Source organism: Belonocnema kinseyi, chromosome 6, assembly GCF_010883055.1.
Source record: "Belonocnema kinseyi isolate 2016_QV_RU_SX_M_011 chromosome 6, B_treatae_v1, whole genome shotgun sequence".
In the NCBI taxonomy this organism is placed as follows: domain Eukaryota; kingdom Metazoa; phylum Arthropoda; class Insecta; order Hymenoptera; family Cynipidae; genus Belonocnema; species Belonocnema kinseyi.
In genome coordinates this window covers 28,716,252-28,740,689 of record NC_046662.1, presented here as the reverse complement: position 1 = coordinate 28,740,689, position 24,438 = coordinate 28,716,252, and the positions used below count along the sequence as shown (strand labels likewise).

The 24,438-nt window shown below is 27.2% G+C and overlaps 2 protein-coding genes and 1 long non-coding RNA gene across 3 annotated transcripts in view; 2 read left to right on the top strand and 1 right to left on the bottom strand.

The window, feature by feature from the left end:
• Nucleotides 1-5,317, top strand: part of LOC117174987 — a 31,582-nt gene extending 26,265 nt beyond the window's left edge. Inside the window, exon 2 of the long non-coding RNA XR_004467413.1 lies at nt 4,553-5,317. This is a non-coding gene — a long non-coding RNA (uncharacterized LOC117174987). The remainder of the gene's footprint in view (nt 1-4,552) is intronic.
• A 5,494-nt stretch (nt 5,318-10,811) lies between these two features.
• LOC117174662 lies at nt 10,812-23,266 on the top strand. The gene is made up of 2 exons (XM_033363948.1): nt 10,812-10,872; nt 22,204-23,266. Exon 2 carries the CDS (start codon nt 22,204-22,206, stop codon nt 22,825-22,827), a length of 624 nt encoding a protein of 207 aa, XP_033219839.1. The 5' UTR covers nt 10,812-10,872; the 3' UTR covers nt 22,828-23,266.
• Nucleotides 23,267-23,421: 155 nt separating this feature from the next.
• LOC117174748 overlaps nt 23,422-24,438 on the bottom strand; it is a 9,458-nt gene continuing 8,441 nt past the window's right edge. Inside the window, exon 3 of the mRNA XM_033364090.1 lies at nt 23,422-23,810. Within this exon, the coding sequence (XP_033219981.1) occupies nt 23,505-23,810 (306 nt within the window). The 3' untranslated portion in view covers nt 23,422-23,504. The remainder of the gene's footprint in view (nt 23,811-24,438) is intronic.

Genomic DNA, 24,438 nt, shown 5'->3' with positions numbered 1-24,438 from the left:
CGTTTGTTGATAATTCATTTATATTGTTATTCATATTTTTTGGTTGAAAGTTGAACTATTGTGTGGAAAATTAATTTTTTGTTTGAAGATTCATTTCTTTCGTTCCAAAGTTCAATATAATTTTTTAAATTAACTTTGTTGTTGAAAATTGAACTATTTTGTAAAGAATTACCATTTTTAGTTTAAAAATTCCACATTTTGATTGAAATTGGTCTTTTATGACTGAACAATTTTGCTTAGTTTGAAAATATATATTGTCAATTGAAAATTCATGAATTTGGTTAAAAATAAGTTTTTTTTTTTAATTTGAAAATTAATCTTTGTGGTTGAAAATTAATCCCGTTGGGTACTAAGTACAACTGCTTTTTTAAAAACTAATCTGTTTGACTGAATTAAAAAAAATTATTATTTTAATTCACTTGTTTGGTTGGAAATTTAACTGTTTTCAACAATTTAGTTTAATATTTATTCTTTTAGATTGAAAATTCCTCTTTCTTGGTAACATTTTTTTTTGTAAAAAAAGCAACTGTTTTAATGAAAGATCTTTTTTTTTGCAATTTCGTCTTTTGGGTAGAAAGTTTAACTATTTTGTTCAACATTTAACTATTTGGCTGCAAATTCATGCATTTTGTCAAAAATTTGTCCTCTTGGGTTAAAAATTTATCTTCATCGTAGAAAGTTCACCTATGCAGGTTGAAAATTCTGGTACTTTTTTTAGTAGCAAATTAAGGTATTTTTTCAGAATTCATTTATTTTGCAACTTTTTCCCTGTTTTTGAATGTATAAAATGTTAAGTAGTCTAATTGAATATTGCATAGTTTATGCTAAAAATGAATCTATTTGGTTGAAAATCGAGCTGTTTCTTGAAAATCCGTAATTTTTGTTGAAAATTAATTTTTTTAACTTAAAGTTTAACTATTTCATTTTTTGTTAAAAATTGATATTTATTATTTGAATATTTAAGTATTCGTTTCAAAATTAATTTATTTTTTAATTTTTTGTTCTGTTTTTGAAATTGACATTTTAGTTAAAAATTCATATTTCCGTTCTGAACTTAAACTATTACAGATAAACATTTACAATTTTAGTAGAAAATTCATCTCTTTGAAAATTTTACTAGTTTGGTTAGAGCTTATTTTCTTGTTGAAACTTATTTTTTTTCGTTAAAAGTAATATTGTCAACTTAAAATTTAAAATGTTTAAATTGAATATTCAATAGTTTGAGTTTAAAATTCATCTGTTTGATTGAATATTAATTTTGTTATTAAAAATTATATATTTAGATTTTGGTAAAGAATTTATCTTTTTTAGTACAAAACAAAAAAAACTAATTCTTGAAAGTCCGTATTTTTTGTTAAAGCATCATTTTTTTGCACTAAAGTTTTTACCATTTCATTTTTTTTAAATTGACATTTTTTTTAGTCACAGTTAAATTTGTTGTTTGCTGAAAGTTAGTTTTTGTATGGAAAATAATTTTCCTAAATGAAAGTTAAAAGTGTTCCAATTAAATATTGCATAGGTTTAGTTGAAAATTAATCTGTTTTGTTGAAAATCGAACTATTTTCATAAGAATCCGCATTATTGGTTGAAAATTAATGTTTTCCACTGAAAGTTTAATTATTTCATTTTTTGAAAAAATTTATATTTTATAGTGGAAAATTTAAGTATTTGTTTTAAAATTATTCCAATTGTATTATATAAAATTGTATCCAATTGTATCCAATTGTATTATATAAAAGTATTCCAATTGAATATTGCATAGTCTTAAGCGAAAATTAATCTATTTGGTTGAGAAACGAGATATTTACTTGAAAATCCGTATTTTTCGTTGACATTTTTTTTTAACTAAAAGTTTAACTATTTCTTTTTCTGTTAAAAATTGATATTTTTTAGTGGAAAATTAAAGTATTTGTTTCAAAATTAATTTGTATTGCAATTTTTTGGTCTGTTTTCGAAGTTGTTACTTTTTTTAAAAGTTATTTTTGTTGTTGGTTGAAAGTTAGTTTTTTTCGTGGAAAGTAATTTTGGTAACTAAAAATTAAAAGTGTTCCAATTCAATATTGTATAGTTTCAGTTGAAAATTAATCTACTTTGTTGAAAATACGTATATTTTGTTGAAAATTAATTTCTTCGACTAATAGATTAACTATTTCATTTTTTGTTTCTAAATTTATATTTTTTTGGGACAATTGAAGTATTTGTTTCAAAATTAATTTATTTTGCAATTTTTTTTCTGTTTTTGAAAATGTAACTATTTTTTTTAATGTTAGTTTTTTTTCTGGAAAGTAATTTTGTTAACTGAAAACTTTATGTATCTGTTTTTGAATATGTAACTATTTTTCTGGAAGTTATTTTTTTCTGGAAAGTAATTTTGTTAACTGAAAATTTTAAGTATTCTAATTAAATATTTGATAGTTTTTGTTGAAAATTAATCTATTTAGTTTGAAATTGAAATATTTTCTTGAAAATCCGAATTTTTCGTTGAAAATTGATTTTTTCGACTAAAATTTAAATTTTTGTTAAAAATTGATATTTTTCAGTGGAAAATTCATGTATTTCTTTCTAGATTTAATTATTTGTTTTAAAGTGAATGACTTTTTCAATTTTTTGCTCTGTTTTGGAAATTGTAACTATTTTTTTGGTAACTAGTTTTTTTCCTGGAAAGTAATTTTGTTAACTGAAAATGTTAAGTATTCTAATTGCATATTTCATAGTTTTTGTTAACAATTAATCTATTCAGTTGAAAATGGAAATATTTTCTTGAAAATGCGTATTTTTTGTTGGAAATGCATATTTTTGGTTGGAAATTTATTTTTTCAACTGAAAGTTTCAGTTTTGCAGTTTTTGTTTTAAATTGATATTTTTTAGTGGAAAATTGAATTATTTGTTTCAAAATTCATTTAGTTTGCAATTCTTTGCACGGTTTTTTAAAATGTAACTGTTTTTTTAAAATTTAGTTTTTTTCGTGATAATTAATTTTGTTGAATAAAAATGTAAAGTATTCCAATTAAATATTGCATAGGTTTACTCAAAAATTAATCTATTTAGTTTGAAATTGAAAAATTTTCTTGAAAATCCGAATTTTTCGTTGAAAATTGATTTTTTCGACTAAAATTTAAATTTTTGTTAAAAATTGATATTTTTCAGTGGAAAATTCATGTATTTCTTTCTAAATTTAATTATTTGTTTCAAGGTGAATGACTTCTTCAATTTTTTGCACTGTTTTGGAAATTGTAACTATTTTTTTGGTAACTAGTTTTTTTCCTGGAAAGTAATTTTGTTAACTGAAAATGTTAAGTATTCTAATTGCATATTTCATAGTTTTTGTTAACAATCAATCTATTCAGTTGAAAATGGAAATATTTTCTTGAAAATGCGTATTTTTCGTTGGAAGTGCATATTTTTTGTTGGAAATTTATTTTTTCAACTGAAAGTTTCAGTTTTGCAGTTTTTGTTTAAAATTGATATTTTTTAGTGGAAAATTGATTTATTTGTTTCAAAATTCATTTAGTTTGCAATTTTTTGCACGGTTTTTTAAAATGTAACTGTTTTTTTTAAATTTAGTTTTTTTCGTGATAATTAATTTTGTTGAATAAAAATGTAAAGTATTTCAATTAAATATTGCATAGGTTTAGTCAAAAATTAATATATTTGGTTGAAAAACGAGATATTTTCTTGAAAATCCGTATTTTTCGTTGAAATTTGTTTTGTTTTTTAACTAAAAGTTTAACTATTTCATTTTCTGTTAAAAATTTATATTTTTTAGTAGAAAATGTAAGTTTTTGTTTTAAAATTAATTAATTTTGCAATTTTTTGCTCTGTTTTTGGAAATGTAAGTATTTTTTTTGAAAGTTAATTTTTTTTAGTTGAAAGTATTTTTGTCAACTGAAAATTTAAAGTATTCCAATTGAATATAGCATAGTTTTAGTGGAAATCCAATCTATTTGGTTAAAAATCGAAATATTTTGTTGAAAATCCGTATTTTTCGTTGGAAATTTATTTTATTAACTGAAAGTTAAAATTTGTCAGTTTTTGTCAAAAATTGATATTTTTTAGTGAAAATTTTAAGTATTTATTTCAAAATTCATTTATTTTGCTATATTTTGCTCTCTTCTGTTAAAGAATGTTTGCGGGGTGAAAGTAAAATTAGCGGGGCGAAAGTAAAATCACCTGGGCGAAAGTAAAATTATCGAAGCCAAAGAAAAATTTGCGGAGCGAAATAGAAATTTTCGTGGCGAAAGTAAAAATTATTCGGTCAGAATTCGAGGCGCCAACAAAATTATAGAAAAATGCGTCGAACCCGCAACACGGGACGAAAGTAGATTTTTCCTTCGGATAATTACTACCCTCGAGAGAAGATTTTCCTCTCTGGGGATTACTGCCCTCGCTTCGCTCGGGCGGTACCGGCAGCCTCGAGAACAATCTTCTCGATCGCGCAGTAAACCCACCCGCGGGAAAAATATGTTCCTTTCACCCCTTGTTACATAATGTACTATTACTTGACCGGGATTAATTGCCGCGTTATTAATCAATTAAATTTTTATTGTTCCAGGCTCTTTATCGATTGCGTCGATTGCTGATCGGAAAAGATGAAAAATCCATCAAATGCCATCAGTAGACGATATAGCCTTCATAAACTCGTATATCTGCTTGCCCACCAAGTCTTAGGATGAGCCGTGACCTTTGCTAATATCGAATATGACTATCCTAGAACCAGTTTTGGGCTTTTCGCCGATATGGTGGCTCTTACTCTATGCCAGCCTGATTCTCTTGCTCTCACCTCTCGTGTTGGTGATGGTCGTCTTTTTGCCAAATTTACCAATAATATTGTTAAGGAGGATGTGTACAATCCCTGTCGAATCCATATAGAACTAAAAGAACAAACACCAAAGAAGAGTCCCGGATCCAAAAACTCCTGAGCCTACCACCCACTCGAAGAGGATATTTTTTAGGAACCATCATGTGGCGATGGAAAACAAGGATTGAAAACTCATAGGAACGTAGGATGATTGCCATAACAGATTTTTGTTTTTAATTACTCATTATCATCAATTTCGTTGGGCCTCTTGTACATATTTGACGAAAAAGAATGGTTGTGATTTTGTATAGCCTCTGTATGCAGAATTCATTTAATGTGAATGCTGATCATGCGGGAGGATTTTATTGATTGAAATGGGTGTGAACTGATTTTTATTTTATAGGAAAAAAAAATTAACGATTCGCAAAGATAGCTTTTGTTGAGTCAATTTGGTAGCAAGAGCAAAAGCGGATTGTGAATGAAATGCAATGTTTATTGTAATAAATTTGCAAAACTTATGTATAGTTTTACTTTTTTCCTTCTTTCTTGAAACAATTTAAAACCTAAATAGAAAATTTTGGCCGCGCGGTCACCAATTACACACAGGATAATACGTTGTCTAGGTACCCTGGGGCAAGCTTAACTAAAACTAAAGCTAATTTCAGAAACACGGTGCGGTCTATGATACCGCACGGCCATAATTACAAGCTAAAGAAAGGTCATTGCGTCATCCGAATGTTTCTCATACTAGATAACAAATGTGCGCATCACGAGTGTGATTTTCATTAGGTGCGGTCTCTAGGACCGCACGGCTACACTTACAGGTTAAAGAAATGTCATTGTGTCAATCAAAATTTTCTTATACTAAAAAACAAACACGTGCATTACACGCGCGATTATTATTCTGGTGCCGCCTTTGGGACCGCACGGCTACACCTAGAGGATAAAAAAATGTCATTCTGTCAACGCAATTTTAGAAATAAAAAATTTTTCAAAAAAATTAATATCACATTTTTGGATTTCCTGGTATTTATTATTTTAAATACATACTTGTTTAATAATTTATGTATTTTTTCAAAATTATGTTGTTGTTGTCGAAGTTTTTAAAGTTGGATAGATAGCTCGTCTTTCTGGCTGAAAATTTTAATAATTTAGTAAAACATTCAACTATTTAAAAAAATTATTGAAAAATCGTGTTTTTTTTTTAGATGAAAACTAATTTTATTGGTTGCGAATTAAACTATTCGGTTAAAAAAGTATTAATTTTGTTGAAGATGTATCTGTTTTGTTTGAAAATTAACTATTTTTGTTTTAGAATAACAATATTTTTCAGTTAAAAGATTAGATATTGCGTTTTTTGTTATAAATTCAACTTTTTCTTTTTTGTTTGTTAAAATGAATTTTTTTAATGGTAGCTTTTTATTATTAAAAATGTTTGTTTTTACTGTAAGTTCGATTGAAGATTTAACTGTATGGTGGAAAATTCAACTCTTGTTAAAAGTTTGTATTTTTAATTTGAAAATTTCTCTTTTTTGGGCGACTATTTTGTTAAAAAATAATTTTTTTTTAATTGAGCTGCTTATTATTTAAAATTAAAATATTCTTATGGTTACCAATATCAACTATTTGTAAATTTAAATTTTTAATTCTTAAATCTAAATTAATTTGTAAAACTTATGTATAGTTTAACTTTTTTCTTTCTTTATTGAAACGGATTGAAACATAAATAGCAAATTTGTAACGCTATTGTGACCGTGCGGTCTTAGGAACTTCCTGTGAGCTTTTAATTGATATTGCAAGATAACACGTTGTCCTCCTACCTCGGGGAAAGCTTAACTAAAACTTAAAGCTACTTTCAGAAGTGCGGTGCGGTACCGCACGGCCATACTTATAGGTTAAAGGAAGGTCATTGTGTCAACCAAATTTTTCTTATACTAGAAAACAAGCACGTGCATTACGCGCGCGATTATTATTGTGGTGCTGTCTCTGGGACCGCACGGCTACACTTACAGGTTAAAAAATTTCATTGTGTCAAACAAATTTTTGTTATACTAGAAAACAAACACGCCCATTACGCGCGCTATTATGATCTTTTTTCATGCAATTTTAAAAATAAAATATAAAATCAATATCATTGCCAAATTTTTGTATTTCGTAATATCTATTATTTTCAATAAAAAAAAAAGTAAGTACAATGTTTTTTTATAGACATTACCGTTGAATATTTATTGTTTAAAAGAACCAATTGCTACTTTGTTGAAAAGTCATCTCTTTTTCCTGGTTAAAAATTAATTTTTTTTTACTAAAAAATAAACAATTTGATCGAAAATTCAACTGGTGGGTTGAAAGAGGATTTTTTTGCTGAAAGTTCAACTGTTTTGTAGAAATTTTTTTTTACTATTTTTTTTACTATTTGATTGAAAATTAAATTTTTCGGAATATTTAAATATGTTATTTAAGAGTTATTATTTATAGTTGACAATTTAGTTCAAAGTTTATATTTCTTGATTAAAAACTAAAATATTTCGTGAAAATTTGAACTAAACTGTTAAGTTGAAAATTTAACTATTTTATTGAAAAGACAACTATTTTGGTTGAAAATTCATCTTTTGAAGTTTAAAAGTGCAATATTTTCTAAAAAAATATTTTTTTAGCTTGAAAGCTCATTTTTTTGTTTGAAAATTATACAAACAGTCTGATTGCCGCACTCTCACCGCACTCTCACCGCATTAGTTGCATCAGGTTGCGTCATGCCTCCAAATACATTAGAAATTATTCACGCGGTCATGCCTATTTACATTCCGGGTCCCTGGTTTCGCTTTAAAAGCTACAACCCAAACTAGGCACAAATCTAGTTTCCAACGTGTTATATTATTCATCGAAAATTGATCTGTTTTGTTGAAAATTTAACTATTTTGTTTTAAATTGATTTTTTTTAGCAGAAAATGCATTTATTTTAAGATGAAAATTAGTTGTTTTTGGTTTATTTAAACTGCTTTTAATTCAAATAACAAATGTTTGGTTGAAATATCAACTATTACATTGTTTGACGATAATTTACATCTTTGTTTGAAAATTTAACTATTTTGAATAAAATTACTTTTTTTTTGCTCAAAATCTGTGTTTTTTTTTCTTTAAAAATTGATTGTTTTGATTGTTTGTTAAAAATTCTTTCTTCCTTGGTTTAGAATTTTTTATTCATCTTTTTGCTTGAAAAATATGTTGTTTATTCAACATTCTTCTTCTTTAATGAGAAATTTTTTGTGGTGGAAAATTCATCTGTTAAGTTAAAAATTTATGTTTATTATTTTAAATTCAACTACGGTGAAACTCTTAAATAGCCCTCCCTTCTATAGCCCTTCCGAGAATTGACGCCGAGCAGCCTGTAGGTGTAACAGGACTGCGCGGGGTGCGCGGGATCTGCGGCTATCACTCAGAGGAGCAGTCAGGCGTGAAAAAACAAAAGCAGAGCGGGCTATAATGAGTTAGTTCCCACCCACCGTCAGCCCCGAAATCGGCGCTATAAAAGAGTTTCACTGTATTTGGATGCAAATTTGTGTTTCTCGATATAATTCAACAGCTACTGGTTTAAAATGGAAATACTTTTTTGGTTGAAATATCAATTATTATATTTTTTGTTACGAATTCATGGGCAGAAATATTTTCTTGAAAATTCGTATTTTTAGGCTGAAATTTCCACTTTTAAAAAATAAATTTGTAATCTTGGCTTAACAATTTTAGTTGAAGGTTTTTAATTTTGGTTAAACATTTTTTATTTTTGTTTGTTTAATTCGTCTTTTTGGTTAAAAAAATTTTTTGATTCGAAATTTGACTATGGGGTTGAAAATTCATTTTTTTTTGTTAAAAAAAGAAACTTTTTGTTAGAAAACGCAATTGTTTTTTATAAAAATTTAATATTTTTTTGTTTATGAAAATTCGATCATTCGGTTCATCTTTTTAGGTTGAAAATTCAACTATATGGTTAATAATTCGTATTTTTTGTTTAATTTAATTGTTATTGATTTTAAATAGAATTATTTTTGAATTAATTAATCTTGTAATTCTTTCAAATATTTTTTTCTATTTAAAAATTCATCTTTTTTTTTAAATAATCTTTTTTATTTTAATTTTATTTATTTTTATTCTACTGTTTAGTTGAAAATGTAATATTTGATTAAAAAGTTGTATTTTTTAAATTGAAATTTCCACTTTTTTGTAAAACAATCGTCTTTTTGTCTTGAAAATTTAACTATTGGGTTGAGAATTTGGTTTTCTCACAAAATTTAAGTGTTTGCATAAAAATTTAACTTTTTGCTTAAAAACGCAACTATTTTTGGTTAAAGTTTAATCCGTTTTTGTTTGAAAATTCGATTATTCGCCTTATCTTTGTAGGTTGAAAGTTCAAATATTTAGTTAATAATTCTTCTTTTTTTTGTTTAATTTAATTGTTATTGATTTCAAATAGAAATATTTTTGAATTAATTAATTTTGTAATTCTTTTAAAAATATTTTTCTAGTTAAAAATTCATCTTTTTTTGAAAAATGATCTTTTTTATTTATTTTTTTTATTCTACTGTTTGGTTGAAAATGTAATATTTTATTTAAAGTCGTATTTTTTTATTTAAATTTCCACTTGTTTGTAAAAAATTCGTCTTTTTTCCTGAAAATTTAACTATTGGGTTGAAAATTCGTTTTTTCAAAAAATTTAAGTATTTCGATGAAATTTTAACTTTTTGCTTAAAAACGCAAGTGTTTTTGGTAAAAGTTTAACCTGTTTTTTGTATAAAAATTCGATTATTCGTTCAATCTTTGTAGGTAGAAAGTTCAACAATTTAGTTAAAAAGTCGTTTTTTGTTTTATTAATTCTACTGCTATTTATTTTAAATGGAAATATTTTTAAATTAATTAATTTTTTAATTACAAAAAATTTGAATAATTTTTTTTCTGGATGTAAATTTATCTATTAGATTGAAAAGCGATTTTTTTAGTTAAAAATACAACTATTTGGTTACAAATTCTACTATTAGGTTGAAAATTAAATATTTCGTTAAAAATTCGTATTTGTGGACTGAAATTTCCACTTTTTTTGTATAAAATTCGTGTTTTTGTTTTGAAAATGTGACTATCGAGTTTTAGATTCGTTTTTCTTTTTGTTTAAAAATTTAACTATTTGGATGGAATTTTAACTTTTTGCTTAAAAACACAACTGTTTTTGATTAAAGTTTAATCTGTTTTTTGTAAGCAAATGAAATTTGAAAATTTTAATTTAATTAATTTGTAAATAAAAAAAATTTTACCATTTTTTATGGATAAAAATTCATTTATTTGGTTGAAAAGTTGTCTTTTTTTAGTGGAAAATACAACCATTTATGGTTGAAAATTAAATATATTGTTAGAAATTCCTAGTTTTGGGCTGAAATTTACACTTTTTAGTAGAAAATTCGTTTTTTTTAGTCTTGAAAATTTAAAAATTGGGTTGAAAATTTGTTCTTTTTGTTTTGGAAAAAATTTTTTATTTGTTAGAAAATGCAACTGTTTTTAGTTGAAGTTTAATCTTTTTTTGTTTGTAAAAATTCTATAATTTGGTTCGCCTTCGTAATTTGAAAGATGACCGATTTGGTGGAGAAAGCCACTATTTTGTAAAAAATTTGCATCTTTTCTTTAAAAATACAACTCTTTCGGTTTAAAATCAATTTTCTTGGCTGATAGTTAACTACAAGTCATAATAAACTATTCCATTGAAAGGTCATCTTTTTTGTTGAATATTAATCTTTTCGAGTCCAAAAGTAAATTTTTTTCAAAAAAATTCGAATTGTTTTTATAAACAATTGTATCTATGCTGCCAGGAAGGAGCGCGTTCAATGTACTGTATTTTGTATTATCTCTCCTCAGTTTAAAAGTGGTTCTTGTAACAATCTGCGAGTACTTTCGCCAAGGTACAAAGTGGTGGGAGTTGGGACTTGAACTCGAGTTTCATGGGCCATATATATTACTGACCCATACAGCTCTCGTACTATTTACTCTCAGCTTCTCACCGTTTCAAGAGCAGAAAGGATAATTGTGATAAATATAAGGCAAGTACATAAAAAGTACAAAAAATAATAAATATTTTAGAATCTTAGTAAAAAAACCCTGAAAAAACGTTATAAAATGAACCAGCAATTTTATCCTCCATAAATAAACAATTAGTCACCCACAAAGAAACCAGTCAAATTGGTCCTTTTTAATTTACTCTTGTTTTTCAAAAAATATTTTCCGGTCTAATATATCTGATTATAGAGAATTATTTTAATCTGTTTAACAACATTTACATTAAATTTGGTTTGAAATAACAATTGTTAAAAAATAATCCGTATAGAAAAATTTACCAACTTCAATGAAATTGAATTGGCTTCTGGATACTGAAATTAAAATATAATATTTTGTTAAATAATTTAATACTTGTTCATTATTTTAAAAAATTATTAACATTAAACAAAATTAAATTGAATTTTAGAAAATTAAATTTATTGTTTTTAAGACTTGGTTCAATTGTTTATTCGAAAGAGAGTAGAAAGGATAAAATATTACGGAATTTCTAAAGCACGTAGAGGTCAAGACTAAAGCGAGTTACGCAATGGAAAAAGGAGTGAGAGTTTTACTAATAGCCTCCTTGCATATTATTTAAAGTTTCCTATTTCTTCCTGACCTTGAAAGGCTGCACTTTGGATTGTTATTGTCCCTTAATTATCAATTAGGTCCAAAAAAGTTAAATAACCATTTTTTATTAAAACTTTACAAAATCTATTTGCAATAAATGATTCCATTTTAAAAAAATTAAATTATAATCAATCTATATTTTTTTATTTAAAAAAGTTAACTCATTATATAAATTTTAATTAATCCTGAAAGGCATTTCGAAAGTTCAGTCGAGCAATAAAGGTGGATTCGTAAATCATAGTTTTTTATTATACATTCATGTAAAATGTAGTAGACTTTTTGTTGGCTTTAGAACATTATTTTGATAATATTCATCCCAATTATAGAAAGTATGGAAAAAAGTTTTCCAATTCTTGAGTTCATATAACCGTAAAAACTACAAATTTCTACGGGAATAATTACAATAATTATTTTTAAAAAACATTCAGAAAATTCCACAAAAATTGTTTAAACAATATGAACTGTTTGAAAATCTGTTCTTTTTTATGAAAAATGCTGGGTAAAAATGTATTTTTTTGAAAATTTTATTATTATTTTAGTTGTTGAAAATTCAGTTATTTCGTTAAAAAGTCATATTTTTTCGAAAAGTTGACTTTTTTTTACTACTTCGTCTTTTTCTTTCCGGGTTTAAAAGTCTAAAAGTCTACTATTTAGTTGAAAATTTAATTATATAATAAAGTAATACAATTATTTTTTTTAAAGTTCAAAAAGCATTTTTTGTTGAAAATTCAACAATTTTGTTGAAAGGTGTTTTTGTTTAAGAGTTCAACTGTTTTGTTGAAAATTAATCTTTTTGGATTAAAAATTGAACTATTTGGTTAAAAATTTAAATATTTCAGCAGAAAATTTAAGTGTTTGGTTTAAAATTAACTTGTTTGTTGAAAACTCACTTTTTTAGGATTTATATTCAGCTATTTGGTTTACACTGCATCTATTTTGCAGAAAATTTAATAATTTTGTAAAAAATTCAACTATTTTGTTAAAAAGTCATCTTTTTTGATCGAAAATGAATTTTTTGGTTGAAAAATTATTTTCCTGGGATTAAAAGTTTACAAATTCAATCATTGGTTAAAAAAATCAACTATTTGGTTAACAATATAACTATTGCATTGAAAGTTTAATTATTTTGTAAAAATTCTGTTATTTCGTTAAAAAGTTAATTTTTTTGGTGGAAAATTAACTTTTTTGATTTAAAATGTAATTATTTTGTAGTCATATTTTTTTGTCGAAAATGAATTTTTTGCTTGAAAAATTATTATCACGGGGTTAAAAGTTTAAAAATTCATGTTTGGCTAACAGTGTAAGTATTGTATTGAAAATTTATTTATTTTGTTAGAAATTTAACTATTTTATTAAAAAGTCTTTTTTTTGGTTGAAAATGAATTTTTTGGTTGAAAAATTATTATCACTGGGTTAAAGGTTTACATATTCATCTGTTTGGCTAACAATGTAATTATTATATTGAAAATTTATCTATTTCGTTTCAAATTCAATTATTCTGTTGAAAACTTATTTTTCATTGTTTCAAATAACCTTTTTTTGTTGTAAATTTATGTTCCTAGGTTTAAAAGTCAACAGAGTTATGTGTTTCATTTGGAATTAATTTTTTGTTTAAAAATGATTATTACTTAGTTGAAAACTTAATTATCTTGTTTTTTAGGTAACAATTTTACTATAAGGTGTTTTTTGTAGAAAATTCAACTTTTTTTGGAAATTTATCTTTCTTGTGTTAAAAGTTTGTAAATTCGACTATTTAGTTGGACATTAATTTTATTTTTATTGCTGATAGAAAATTGATCTTCCTTATTTAAAATGTCAACTAATTTATTGAAAAATCTTCTTTTTAGATTGAAAATGCAACTATTTTGTTAGAAACTTAAATTACTTGCTTTAAAATCAATTTTTTTAGCTCATATTTTTGCTGAAAAAATTTCGCTATTTGATTAAAAATTATTTTTGTTGTTGGAAATTCGTATCTTCAAGTTGAAAATTCAAAACTTTTGTGAAAGGTTCGTTTTGCTTTTTGGTTAAGCATTCTACTGAAGAATAAAATTGAAAGTCTGAAATTATATTGTTTGTTAAAAACTCAATTATATTTCGAGAATATTAAACAGTTTCAGTGGAAATAAACAGTTTTATTGAAAATTCATATTTTTGAGTTGAAAATAGACGGTTCTGTAAAAAATTTGCCTTTTTGGGGTCGTCTTTGTTTATTGAAAAATTATTTTTTCAGTTTTACATGTCTTAAATTATATTTATTGTTTAAAAATTAACTATTTTAAAAGAAAATTGAACAGTTTGGTTACAAATTAACATTTTTTTTTAAATCCATACTTTTTGTTTCAAAAGTAAACTTATTTGTAGAAAATTCATCATTTGGTTTTGAGTTTGGAAATAAGTTTTTTTGTTTTGTTTTAAAATTAATTTTTTTAGCAGAAAATTCATTTATTTCTGCTAAAAAAAATGTTATTAACTGAAAATTCAATTATTTCATTTCTGGTTAAAAATTGACCTTTCTTAGTTGAAAATTCAACTACTTTCATATATTTATATTATTTATTATTATTATTTTATTATTTATTTTATAATTATTATTATTATATTTATATCATATATTCATATATTTATATTTATATATTTATTTCATATCAACTACGTTCATATATTTTATTGAAAACTCTTTTTTTTTTTTGGTCGACAATTAATCTTCTTGATGGACAATTTATCTTTTCGGCTGAAAATTTAAGTTTAGTTAAAAATGCATTTATTTTTTATTGAAAATTAAAGTCATTTCGACTGGAACTCTGAGGAATTTAAAGCCTTTAAAATTGAATTCAATGTATTACGTACATTAATCTTATTTTTCATTTTACTCGTCTATTTGTGTGAAAAATCACCCTTATTCTATTTCGACATTATTTTGGTTCGTGAAGTCTGAATTCAAATAATTCTGTGACAATCGAAACCCTATGGTTTGTTAAAGAAAATTTTTTCCACACAGTGACAATGAAAACGCTAAAAACCTTGAGAGAAATAAATAATTTTTTTCCTTTGTGTCGCATTATTTCTCTGAGCTGTTCGAATCCAGACAATGGATTCCTGCCGCTTGTTGGAGCGGCACACATTGGTACGACTTTTAATATTTTTTTGTCCAAACGAGGATCTCGTACACCGTTTTAAGATCAACTTGAGAGGCAGAGATAGAATTTTCAACGACCGTTACAATAACCGTTCGTCGGTTATCGTTGTTTCAACCTGTATGGTCCGCTGCACGCAATGCAAGTACACCTTTCGAAGATGAAAGAAAGCGTCTTCCGGTCTCGAGATAAACGTATGATAATTTTAAAAATGTGAGCTATTGATATAGATTGCATTCGCAGTTCAGGTGTCTTTACTTCTGTGAATAAATAATTCATTAAAACTGTGTCACCATATTTTTTTTGGAAGAACAAAGAATCTCTTTAAGGTGCTTGAAAAGCCTTGGTTGTCGCCACATCCGTAATACGTCCACAAGGATGAATTCTTTCATGTAATATTATTACTACATAATCTAGAGGAAATTATACTGCCCGCAACATAGAGCCTTTTAGGATTTATTTTTTAATTATTAAATTTTTTAATTGAAAATGTTGTCTTTTTGGGCGCCTGTAAATTTGCAACACTCTGGCTCTTGTGTATTGCTGGCTGCGGTAGCGTGGTCTAGTTTTACTTACAAAAATATTTCTTGGCATCTTTCTTATTACATAATGTAACAAGATAGTATAATACAATAATGAAACCCAATAATAAAATATAATAATAAATAACAATAATTTTGTAATAATATAATATAATATTCTTAGGGCTTGTAAGGAAAGTTTCTCTGATGATCAATGATGACTGATACATATTTAAAAATAGTGAATTAATAAATAAACCACAAAATGGAATAATCTCATTTTACTATATAAATGCTTCAATGAGATATATTTTCTTAAACTAAGCGATTTTCTGGAAAATGTTTTTATTTGTTTAAATTGACAATGTAGTGTTTTTAAAAGCATGTAAAATGTAAAACTCTGGCTCTTGTGTATTGCTGGCTGCGGTCGCGTGGTCTAGTTTTAATACGTAAGAAAATCTTTCTTGGCTTAAAAAAATACATAAAGTTATAACATAGTACAATGCAATAATATAATATAATAATGATAAATAATATGTAATAATAATTTTTTAATAATATATAATAATTAATATCCATCTTAGTACTGGTAAGGAAGGTTTCTTTAGTGATCAGTGATGGTTGACGCAAAGTTTAAAATAATACATTATTACATAATAAATTGGTTAAGTAGATATTTGATAAATATTTCTGAATGAAATTTTTTACATAAACTAAGCGGTTTTTCGGACAAATTTATTGGTTTTTATTCTTTTTTTTTTAAATTAAAAATGTAGTGTTTTTGATCGCCTGTAAAATGCAAAACTCTGGCTTTCGTATATTGCTGGCTGCGGTCGTATGGTCCAGTTTCAATATTAAAAAAATCTTTCTCTGCTTGAAAAAATACATAATGTAATAATATAGTACAATACAATAATAGAATATAATAATAAGAAATAATATTTACGTTTTCGAGTTAAATTGTAAATGGAAGGTATAACAATAAAATAAAACATAAAAATTGAAGATAATTTTTGTGTTGAATGAGGTTTTGGACTGATAACAAAGATTTAATTGTTTGGTTCAAAATTGATCTCATGTTGAAATTTCAAATTCTTGGTGACTATTTTTTCTTTTTTTGTAGAAAGTTCTTTTAAAAATTCAAATAATTGGTTACAAATCCATGCAGATTGTTAAAAACTCGTCTATTTTCGTAGAAAATCAATCTAATTGGTTGACAATTAGTTTTTTCTCGTTCAGAATTAATTTTTTTTAACTGAAAATGTAATTCTTCCATTTTTTGTCCAAGACCTCCCAGTGGACACAACATTTGGCGACATCTTTACGACATCGTTACGACAACTTTACGACATCCTATGTCCATTTCGTTTCGGTTCCTTTGCGATATCGTAAAGACATCGTCAAATCATACGACTTATTGACGATATCGTAAAGACACCTTAACGATATGGACATAGGATGTCGTAAATTTGTCGCAACGATGTCGTAACAATGTCGTCACGACGTCGTAAAGACGTCGCCAAATTTTGTGCCCACTGGCTTATCTTTTTTTAATGGAAATTGAATTTTCTAGGTTACATATTATACTATTTCGTGGAAAATTTACTTTGATTGCAAATTTAGTTTTTTAAATAAAAATTTAAAAGTTTATTTTTAGTAGAAAATTTATCTGTTTTAGATGAAAATTCAACTATTTGTAGAAAATCCGTCTTTTTTTGGTAGGGGAGCACTCTAATCTGTTGAAACCTTATCTTTTTGGTTATCACTACTATTTCGTCGAAAATTCATTACTGTAGTTAATAATTAATTTCTTTGTCTAAAATATTTGCTTCCTTTTGTATAAAAACTAGTTTTTTTACTGAAAATATAACTATTCCATTTTTGTTTGAAAATTTATATTTTCAGTTGAATTTGTGGGACAGTATTTAAGATTCTTGGTGACTCATTTCTCTTTTCGGTTGAAAATTATTTTAACAGTTCAAATATTTGGTTGCAAATATATGTATTTTGTTAAAAATTGGTCTATTTTGGTAGAAAATTCATCTTTTGCGTTTAAAATTGAATTATTTTGTTGGGAATTCATCTTTTTGGTAAAAAATGTATTGGTTTGAGTGAAAATTTAATTCTTCTTTCTTTCTTCGAAAAATGATGCTTTATAATTTTTTTAAACAAACAATTTTGTTGATAATTCGTTTTTTCTTGTTTAAAAATTTGTTTTTCTAACCTTTTAAATAATATCATTTTAGCTGGAAATTGATCTTTTTTGGATGAGAATTCATGTACTTTGTTGAAAATGAGTCTTTCTTGGTAGAAAATTAATCTTTTAGGTTGAAAATTTAACTAACTATTTGGTTAAAAAGTCGTATTTTTGCTTAAGAATTCATCCTTTTAGTAAAAAATTCATTAAAAATTCATTTCTATTACTTTGACTTCTTTTGCTATTTAAATTAAGCGCCCTTTCCAAAGTAAAGTTACCCAGTGGTCACAAAAGTTAGTGACTTCTTTACGACATCGTTACGACACGTTTGTGCCATTTTTACGACATCCTATGCCCGTGTCGTCTCGGTGTCTTTACGGTATCATAAAGACATCGTCAGATCATACGTCGTGTTTACGATATCGCAAAGACACCTTAACGACATGGACATAGGATATCGTAAAGTTGTCGTTAAGATGTCGTAACGATCTCGTAAAAACGTCGCCAAATTTTGTGCCCACTTGGTAGACGATTTGTTGATGAAGGGTGGTGGACGCTTAGTAAAATTTTACTGTTTCTCATAAATTTACGAAGAAGTTCAACTTTTAACGGAGTAGTAGATTTTCAACGAAATAGTTCAATTTTCAATCATAAAGATGAATTTTTAACACAGAAGGTTAACTTACTACAGACAAATAAATTATCAACAAAGTACCCAGTGGGCACAAAATTTAGCGACGTCTTCACGACATAGTTACGACATCTTTACGATAAATTTACGGCATCCTATGTCCATGTCGTTAAGGTGTCTTTACGATATCGTAAATAAGTCACATGATCTGACGATGTCTTTACGACATCGTAAAGAAAGCGAAACGACATGGACATATGATGTCGTAAAGTTGTCGTCAAGATTTTGTAACCATGTCGTAAAGACGTCGCCAAATTTTGTGCCCACTGGGTAAATATATTGCTAACTAAACAGTTGTATTTTTAACGAAGAAGATGAATTTTCTACTGAAAAGGCGAATTTTCAACAAATTATATAATTTTTCAACTAAATAATTTGAATAATTTGTATTCAATAAAGTAAATTAAAAAAAAATTGCTATGAAAAATTTTATTTTTGTACCAAAAAGTTTTGAACCTCCACCCATATTGTTGAATTTTCAGGCTAAAAATATGAATTTTCTAAAAACCAGTGGAATTTTCAACGCGAAAAGATAAATTATCAACAAAGAAATTTATTTTAAACGATTCAGTTGAATTTTAAAGAAGAAACCTAAATTTTCAGTTAAAAGATTAATTTTCAACAAAACAAAAATAAATTTAAACTAAAGTTATGAATTTTTTACCAAAAAGATGAGCTTTCTATCACAGAGTTGCAATTGCAACCAAACTATTAAACTTTTAACCCAAAATATTATTTTAGAATAAAGACGATTAATTTTTAATGAAAAAGACAAATTTGGATTAAATTACTTAAATTTCTAACTAAATAGTTTAATCAATAGATGTGAACTTAGTCCAAGTTTACATTTAAATTATTTTTAGTTCAAGGAGTTGAATACATTATTCTTTAACTGAAACAAATTTTTATACTTGAATAATAAATCTTTATAAAAAGAAGTTAATCTTTAAGAAAGTAGTTCTACTGATAAGAGGATCGTAGGAAACGGTTTTGCTTAAAATCTATTGAAATTGTCTCTGACCCAACAGGGAGGACCGGCAGGAAGATTGGTCGGAAGCAGTTTAATCCTTTTCTTCTATCCGGTCAAGTGTTTCGCAAGAAAAGGTTTTACTAAAAATCGTTGAGACTATTTCTGACCCTATAGAAATGATTAGGAGTAGGATTGACTTTAAAAGAATTTTTTTCTGATCCACGGAGAGGATCACGAGAAAGATTGGTTGAAAGAATTTTAATTCTTTCTCCAAATCTGCATGGAGAATCGTGAAAAATATTGTTTGGAAGAAGTTTAACTCTTTTTCTGATCTTTAAGGTGGGATCATGATCAGGATTGATTTTAGAAGAACTTTAATTATTTCTCAGATCCTACGAAAAAGATTGTGGATGACTGGTTGAATAAACTTTAATTCTCTCTCTGATCTTACAGAGATGAATGTGAGAAAGATTGATTGAAAGAAAAAAGAATTTTCATTACTTTTTCGACCCTACATGAATGATTGTGAGAATTATTCTTTGGAAGAAGTTTAATTCTTTCCCCGATTCCGCGGTGAAGATAGGAAGAAGGATTGGTTGATAGAAGTTAAATTCTTTCTCCAATCATACGGGTAGGATCGTGATTAGGATTGACATTAAAAGAACCTTAATTCTTTCTATGAGAACTTCCATTCTTTCACTGGTCCTAGGAATCGGACCGTGGGAACGATTAATAGAAAAAAGATTATTTATTTCTCTGATTCTACGGAGAGGATCATCAGAAAGGTTGGTAGAAAGAAGTATAATTGTTTTCTCTTACCCTGTGCAGAGAATCCCAAGAAATTTCTTTTACTAAAAAGCCATTTAGATTATTTCTGATCCTATGGAAATGATCGTGAGTAGGAATGACTTCAAAAGAACTATAATTCTTTCTATGAGAATTTCAATTCTTTCTCTGGTCCTACCGAGCGGATCGTGGAAGAGATTGGTTGAAAAAGAATAATTCATTCTCCGATCCTACGAGGAGGATCGTCGGAAACATTAATAGAAAGAAGGGTAATCCTTTTCTCTTATCCTGTAGAGAGGATTCTGAAAAAAAGTTTTACTATAAAGCGGCTAAATTATCTCTGATTATATGGAAATGATCGTGAGTAAGGTTGACTTTAAAAGAACTTTATTTCTTTCTCTGATTCTGCAGAGAGGATCGAGCTCAGTATTCTTTTGAAGAAGTTAAATTCTTTTTCCAATCCTTCGTGGAAGATCGTGAGTAGGATTGACTTTAAAAAGAACGTTATGTCTTTCTCCGATCGTACAGAGGGAATCGGGAGCAAGATTGGTAGGCAGAAGTGTACGCGTGAAATTCTTTTTCTGATTTTACGGGGAGGATCGTGATGAAAATTGGTTGGAAGAAGTTAAATTCTTTCTCCAGTCTTAAAGGTAGAATCGTCAGTAGGAATGACTTTAAAATAACTTTAATTCTTTCTTCGATCTTGCAGAAGGGATCTGGGGAAGATTGGTTGAAAGAAGAATAATTTTTTCTCCGATCCTACCTGGCAGATCATCAGAAAGATTGATAGAAAGAAGTTTAATCCTTTTCTCCTATTCTGTGGAGAGAATCCCGAGATAAAGTTTGAATAAAAAGCTGTTCAGATTATCTCTAATCATATGGAAATGATCGTGACTAGGAATGAATTTAAAAGAATTTTATTTCTTTCTCGGGTTCTACTGAGCGGAGCCTGGGGAAGATTGGTGGAAGAAGAGTAATTGAACAGCCGGATCGAATAAGGGCACATAAACTTATTTCACCGAGAGTGAGGAAACAGGCAAAAAGTTGTACCTTTCTTTGTTACCTAATAATTGTCAAAGACGGGCTTTTTTGTAAAAGTCAATCTTAATTTGTTTTTCACTTCAACTCGTGCTCAGTCAGACACAGTTTTCCCGATTTTTTAACAACATTTTCAGGGAATGTTATTTGAAATGTCCTTAGACTGATAGAGCAAAAGGAATTCAAAAATTTATTTAAAAAAAATGTTGGTTAATTTTTTTCTGATGCGCGGCGCTTATTGGACTTCTCTTACTTACTGCGTTTCGTTTATCGAGCAAATTTTGAGCAACAAAAAACTTCCAGCGAGACAGTTGTTAACAACAGTGCAAAGGAGTTTTCTAGAAAATTTTAGCCCAATCGAATTGATATTCAAGAAATTATTAACATCTCAAGTCGATAGCGGCTAGACGAATTTATTCATTTAATATTATGTCAAGGAATATTAATAGTATGCCAAGAAATTCTAAGGCCCTATTACAACAGGACTGAAAAACAAATGTACTTTCTTGATTTTTTACTTTTTTCGATTCCACCAATTATCAAGCGTTGCGAAATTCAGGAAATTAAGAATCCGTTGAATCTAAACTATTAGATATTCATTTTTTGTTTTACTTTTCTACAGTTTGTCTCGCGGTTCGTTAAAAAAATATAACCATTCTATTTTGCATAATATTAAATTAATAAATTACTTTACATTATGCATTATTATTTACTTATGCATAATATTTTGATATTACCTGATTACTTCATTAGTTTTTATATTTGGCATCGGTAAACTGTGTTATGAATCGGTTTTAAGGCTCTTGCTACAGAGTGCGCGCGAATCGCCTCGCCGTTTAGACGTTCATAATTTCTTGAATATCAATTCGATTGGGCTAAAAGTTTGCAGAAAGCTTGTTTATACTGTTGTTAACAAATTTCTCGCTAGATGTTTTTTATTGTTCTAAATTTGCTCGATAAACGAAACGCTAGAAGTTAGAGAAGTCCGATAAGCGCCGCGCATCAGAAAAAAATAAACAACAATTGTTATTTAAATAAATGTTTGAATCACTTTTACTCTATCAGTTGAAGGACATTTCGAACCACATGCGCTGAAAAATTTATTAAAAAATCCTAAAAACTGACTGACTGAGCACGAGTTAAAATGGATCATCAGAAAGATTGGTAGAAAGAAGTTTAATCCTTTTCTCTTATCTTCTGTAGAGAATGCAAAGAAAGTCTTTGATCATATGGGAATAATCGTGAGTAGGATTGACATTAAAAGAACTTTAATTATTTTTCTGATCCTGTGGAGAGGATCGTGAGACATTGGTTGAAAGAATTTTAATATTTTTCTTTGATGCTAACTTTTATTTTATTTTCACAGATGCGGTTACTGCTGGTCCCATTTTTTTTCGTCGCTGTAACAGCTGATCCTGGATTGTTAAAGGTGCCAAAAGTCTACAATGCGTTGATAACAACAGACCAAAATCTCTCTCCATCCCGAGCGTTTCCTGTGCTCCAACCAGTTGTACACAAAACCGCCTTAGGATATGTTCCACCGTTTTATTATACACAAATTGCACCTCAATACACACCGGAATTGGTCCATATTTCCCAGGGAATTGCTCAGCCGTCCTTCGCAGTTGAAAAAAATATCAAAGATGAAAATTTTCAAACACCAGAAACAATGGATCCATCTGAGGTGAAGCAACCTCAGAAGGAAAGTCAAGTACCATTGAGCTTCTATCCCAATTATCATTCTCTTTATTACGATCCATATTTTTACACTTACAACGGTTATGATTCTCATTTGGCTCCAAGTACCTATCACGAAAATGTCCAAATTCAAGCTTCTGTAGATCCACTTCCACCTCAAAATTCTTACTCGGAACATTTGCTTCCAAGTCTTCATGATGAAAAAGCTGCGGGAAAGGATCAGGAAAAAAAAGAAAAGATTCCTGATGTTCCACCACCACCACTTCCAAACGCATTTCCTAAACGGTCTTAATTTTAGTTTGGTTTTAGGACTTTTTTAAATAAATAAAAAATCAGTATGCTGTATTGAAGATTAGGGATATAAAAGATTTGTTTTAAAGTATTTAAAGAAATATTAATTCAGTGAGAAATATTAAAAATAGGTTATGAATATTGTCGTAGATTCAAAGATAAAGCACAATTAGAGAAGAACTAAATACTTAAAAATGTTTGGAAAAATTTGAGTTGATATTGCATACAAATTTTTAGCAAATTTTGTATCTTATTTCTTTTCTAGTTTTGTATATTTATTGTATATACATAAAACGCATATTGTAACGATTATTCACATTATAAATTATTATAATTCGTTAAGGATAGTATTAAGTTAAAAATACAAATCTATAATTTTGTGACTGATAAATACTCATTGAATAGTTTATATTTTTTTAATATATGAGATTGACAGGGTAAGAAAATAAGATAATAAAATGTATGATTGTAGATAATCTACAGAATATTGTTAATAATTATCGAAATTTTAAAACCTAATTTTTTCTCTGTAAGTTAATATGTAATTATTATAATAAGAACTTGTGTCCTTCAAAATTTTTGTTTTAATTAAACACTTATACAGAATTACAAAATTCTCTTAAAATTACATTTATGTTAAAATAATAAAATAATTCTAATAAGATATCAAACTTTTTTTTAACAATCTCTTCCTACTCCCCAAACTTTTAGCTGATACGAAAGATTCATGTTTTTATCAATCCCTTCAAACTTTAAAGATGTCTCTCCTTTTCCAGGACCTCCAGAAGTTATTTTTACTTTGACTTCTTCTTCATTCTTTGAAATTATTTCAATGCAAGTAATGCATATTCCTTCGAAATTTACATCCACCGAATATCCATTTATTGCATCATAATTAGCACCTATGATATCAATATTTTGTTGATAAATTACAACACCCTCACAATTTCCTAACTTTACGTAGGTTTTGTTTTGTGATCCAAGCTGAAAATGGGAAATGCACATTTTTATAAAAAGTTTATGAAAAACAATATATTTTTAGAGATAAGGTATTATTAGGGGCCGTCCAGAAACTACCTTCGAGACCGTACTTAAATGATGTATCAGCTCAAGGTGGGGGGGGGGGGGGGGGGGGGGGGGGGGGGGGGGGGGGTTAAGATATTTTGTTACGATTTTTTACGCTAGGGAGGAGAGGGAAATTCAATTTTGCACGTAACTTTTGAAAATTCAACAATTTTGTTGAAAAGTCATAATTTTTGGTTCAAAATTCTGCTATTTTTTTTTTAAATTAACTTTTTGTTGTAATTTAATATTTTCGTATTAAAAAGAGAACTGAAATATTTCGATATGAAAATTAATTTAAAGAAAAATAATTTTGTTTTAATTCAAAATTCATGTGTTTAAAGATAACTTTTATCTTCCTTGGATAAAAATGCAACTTTTTGGTTGAAAATTCTACTGTTTTGTTGAAAAATGTCAACAGAAAAAGTTCCAAATTTATATTCTCATGTAGAAAAATGTACTGAAATCTTTTCTGGATGAAAATCAAACTTTTAAAGAAAAGTTTGTCGTTTTTTTATTAAAAATATAAATAAATATACACAAATAAATA

Bases quoted from the DNA above. Each gene is read 5' to 3' on its own strand.
- LOC117174662 (XM_033363948.1), top strand. From the start codon at position 22,204: ATGCGGTTACTGCTGGTCCCATTTTTTTTCGTCGCTGTAACAGCTGAT.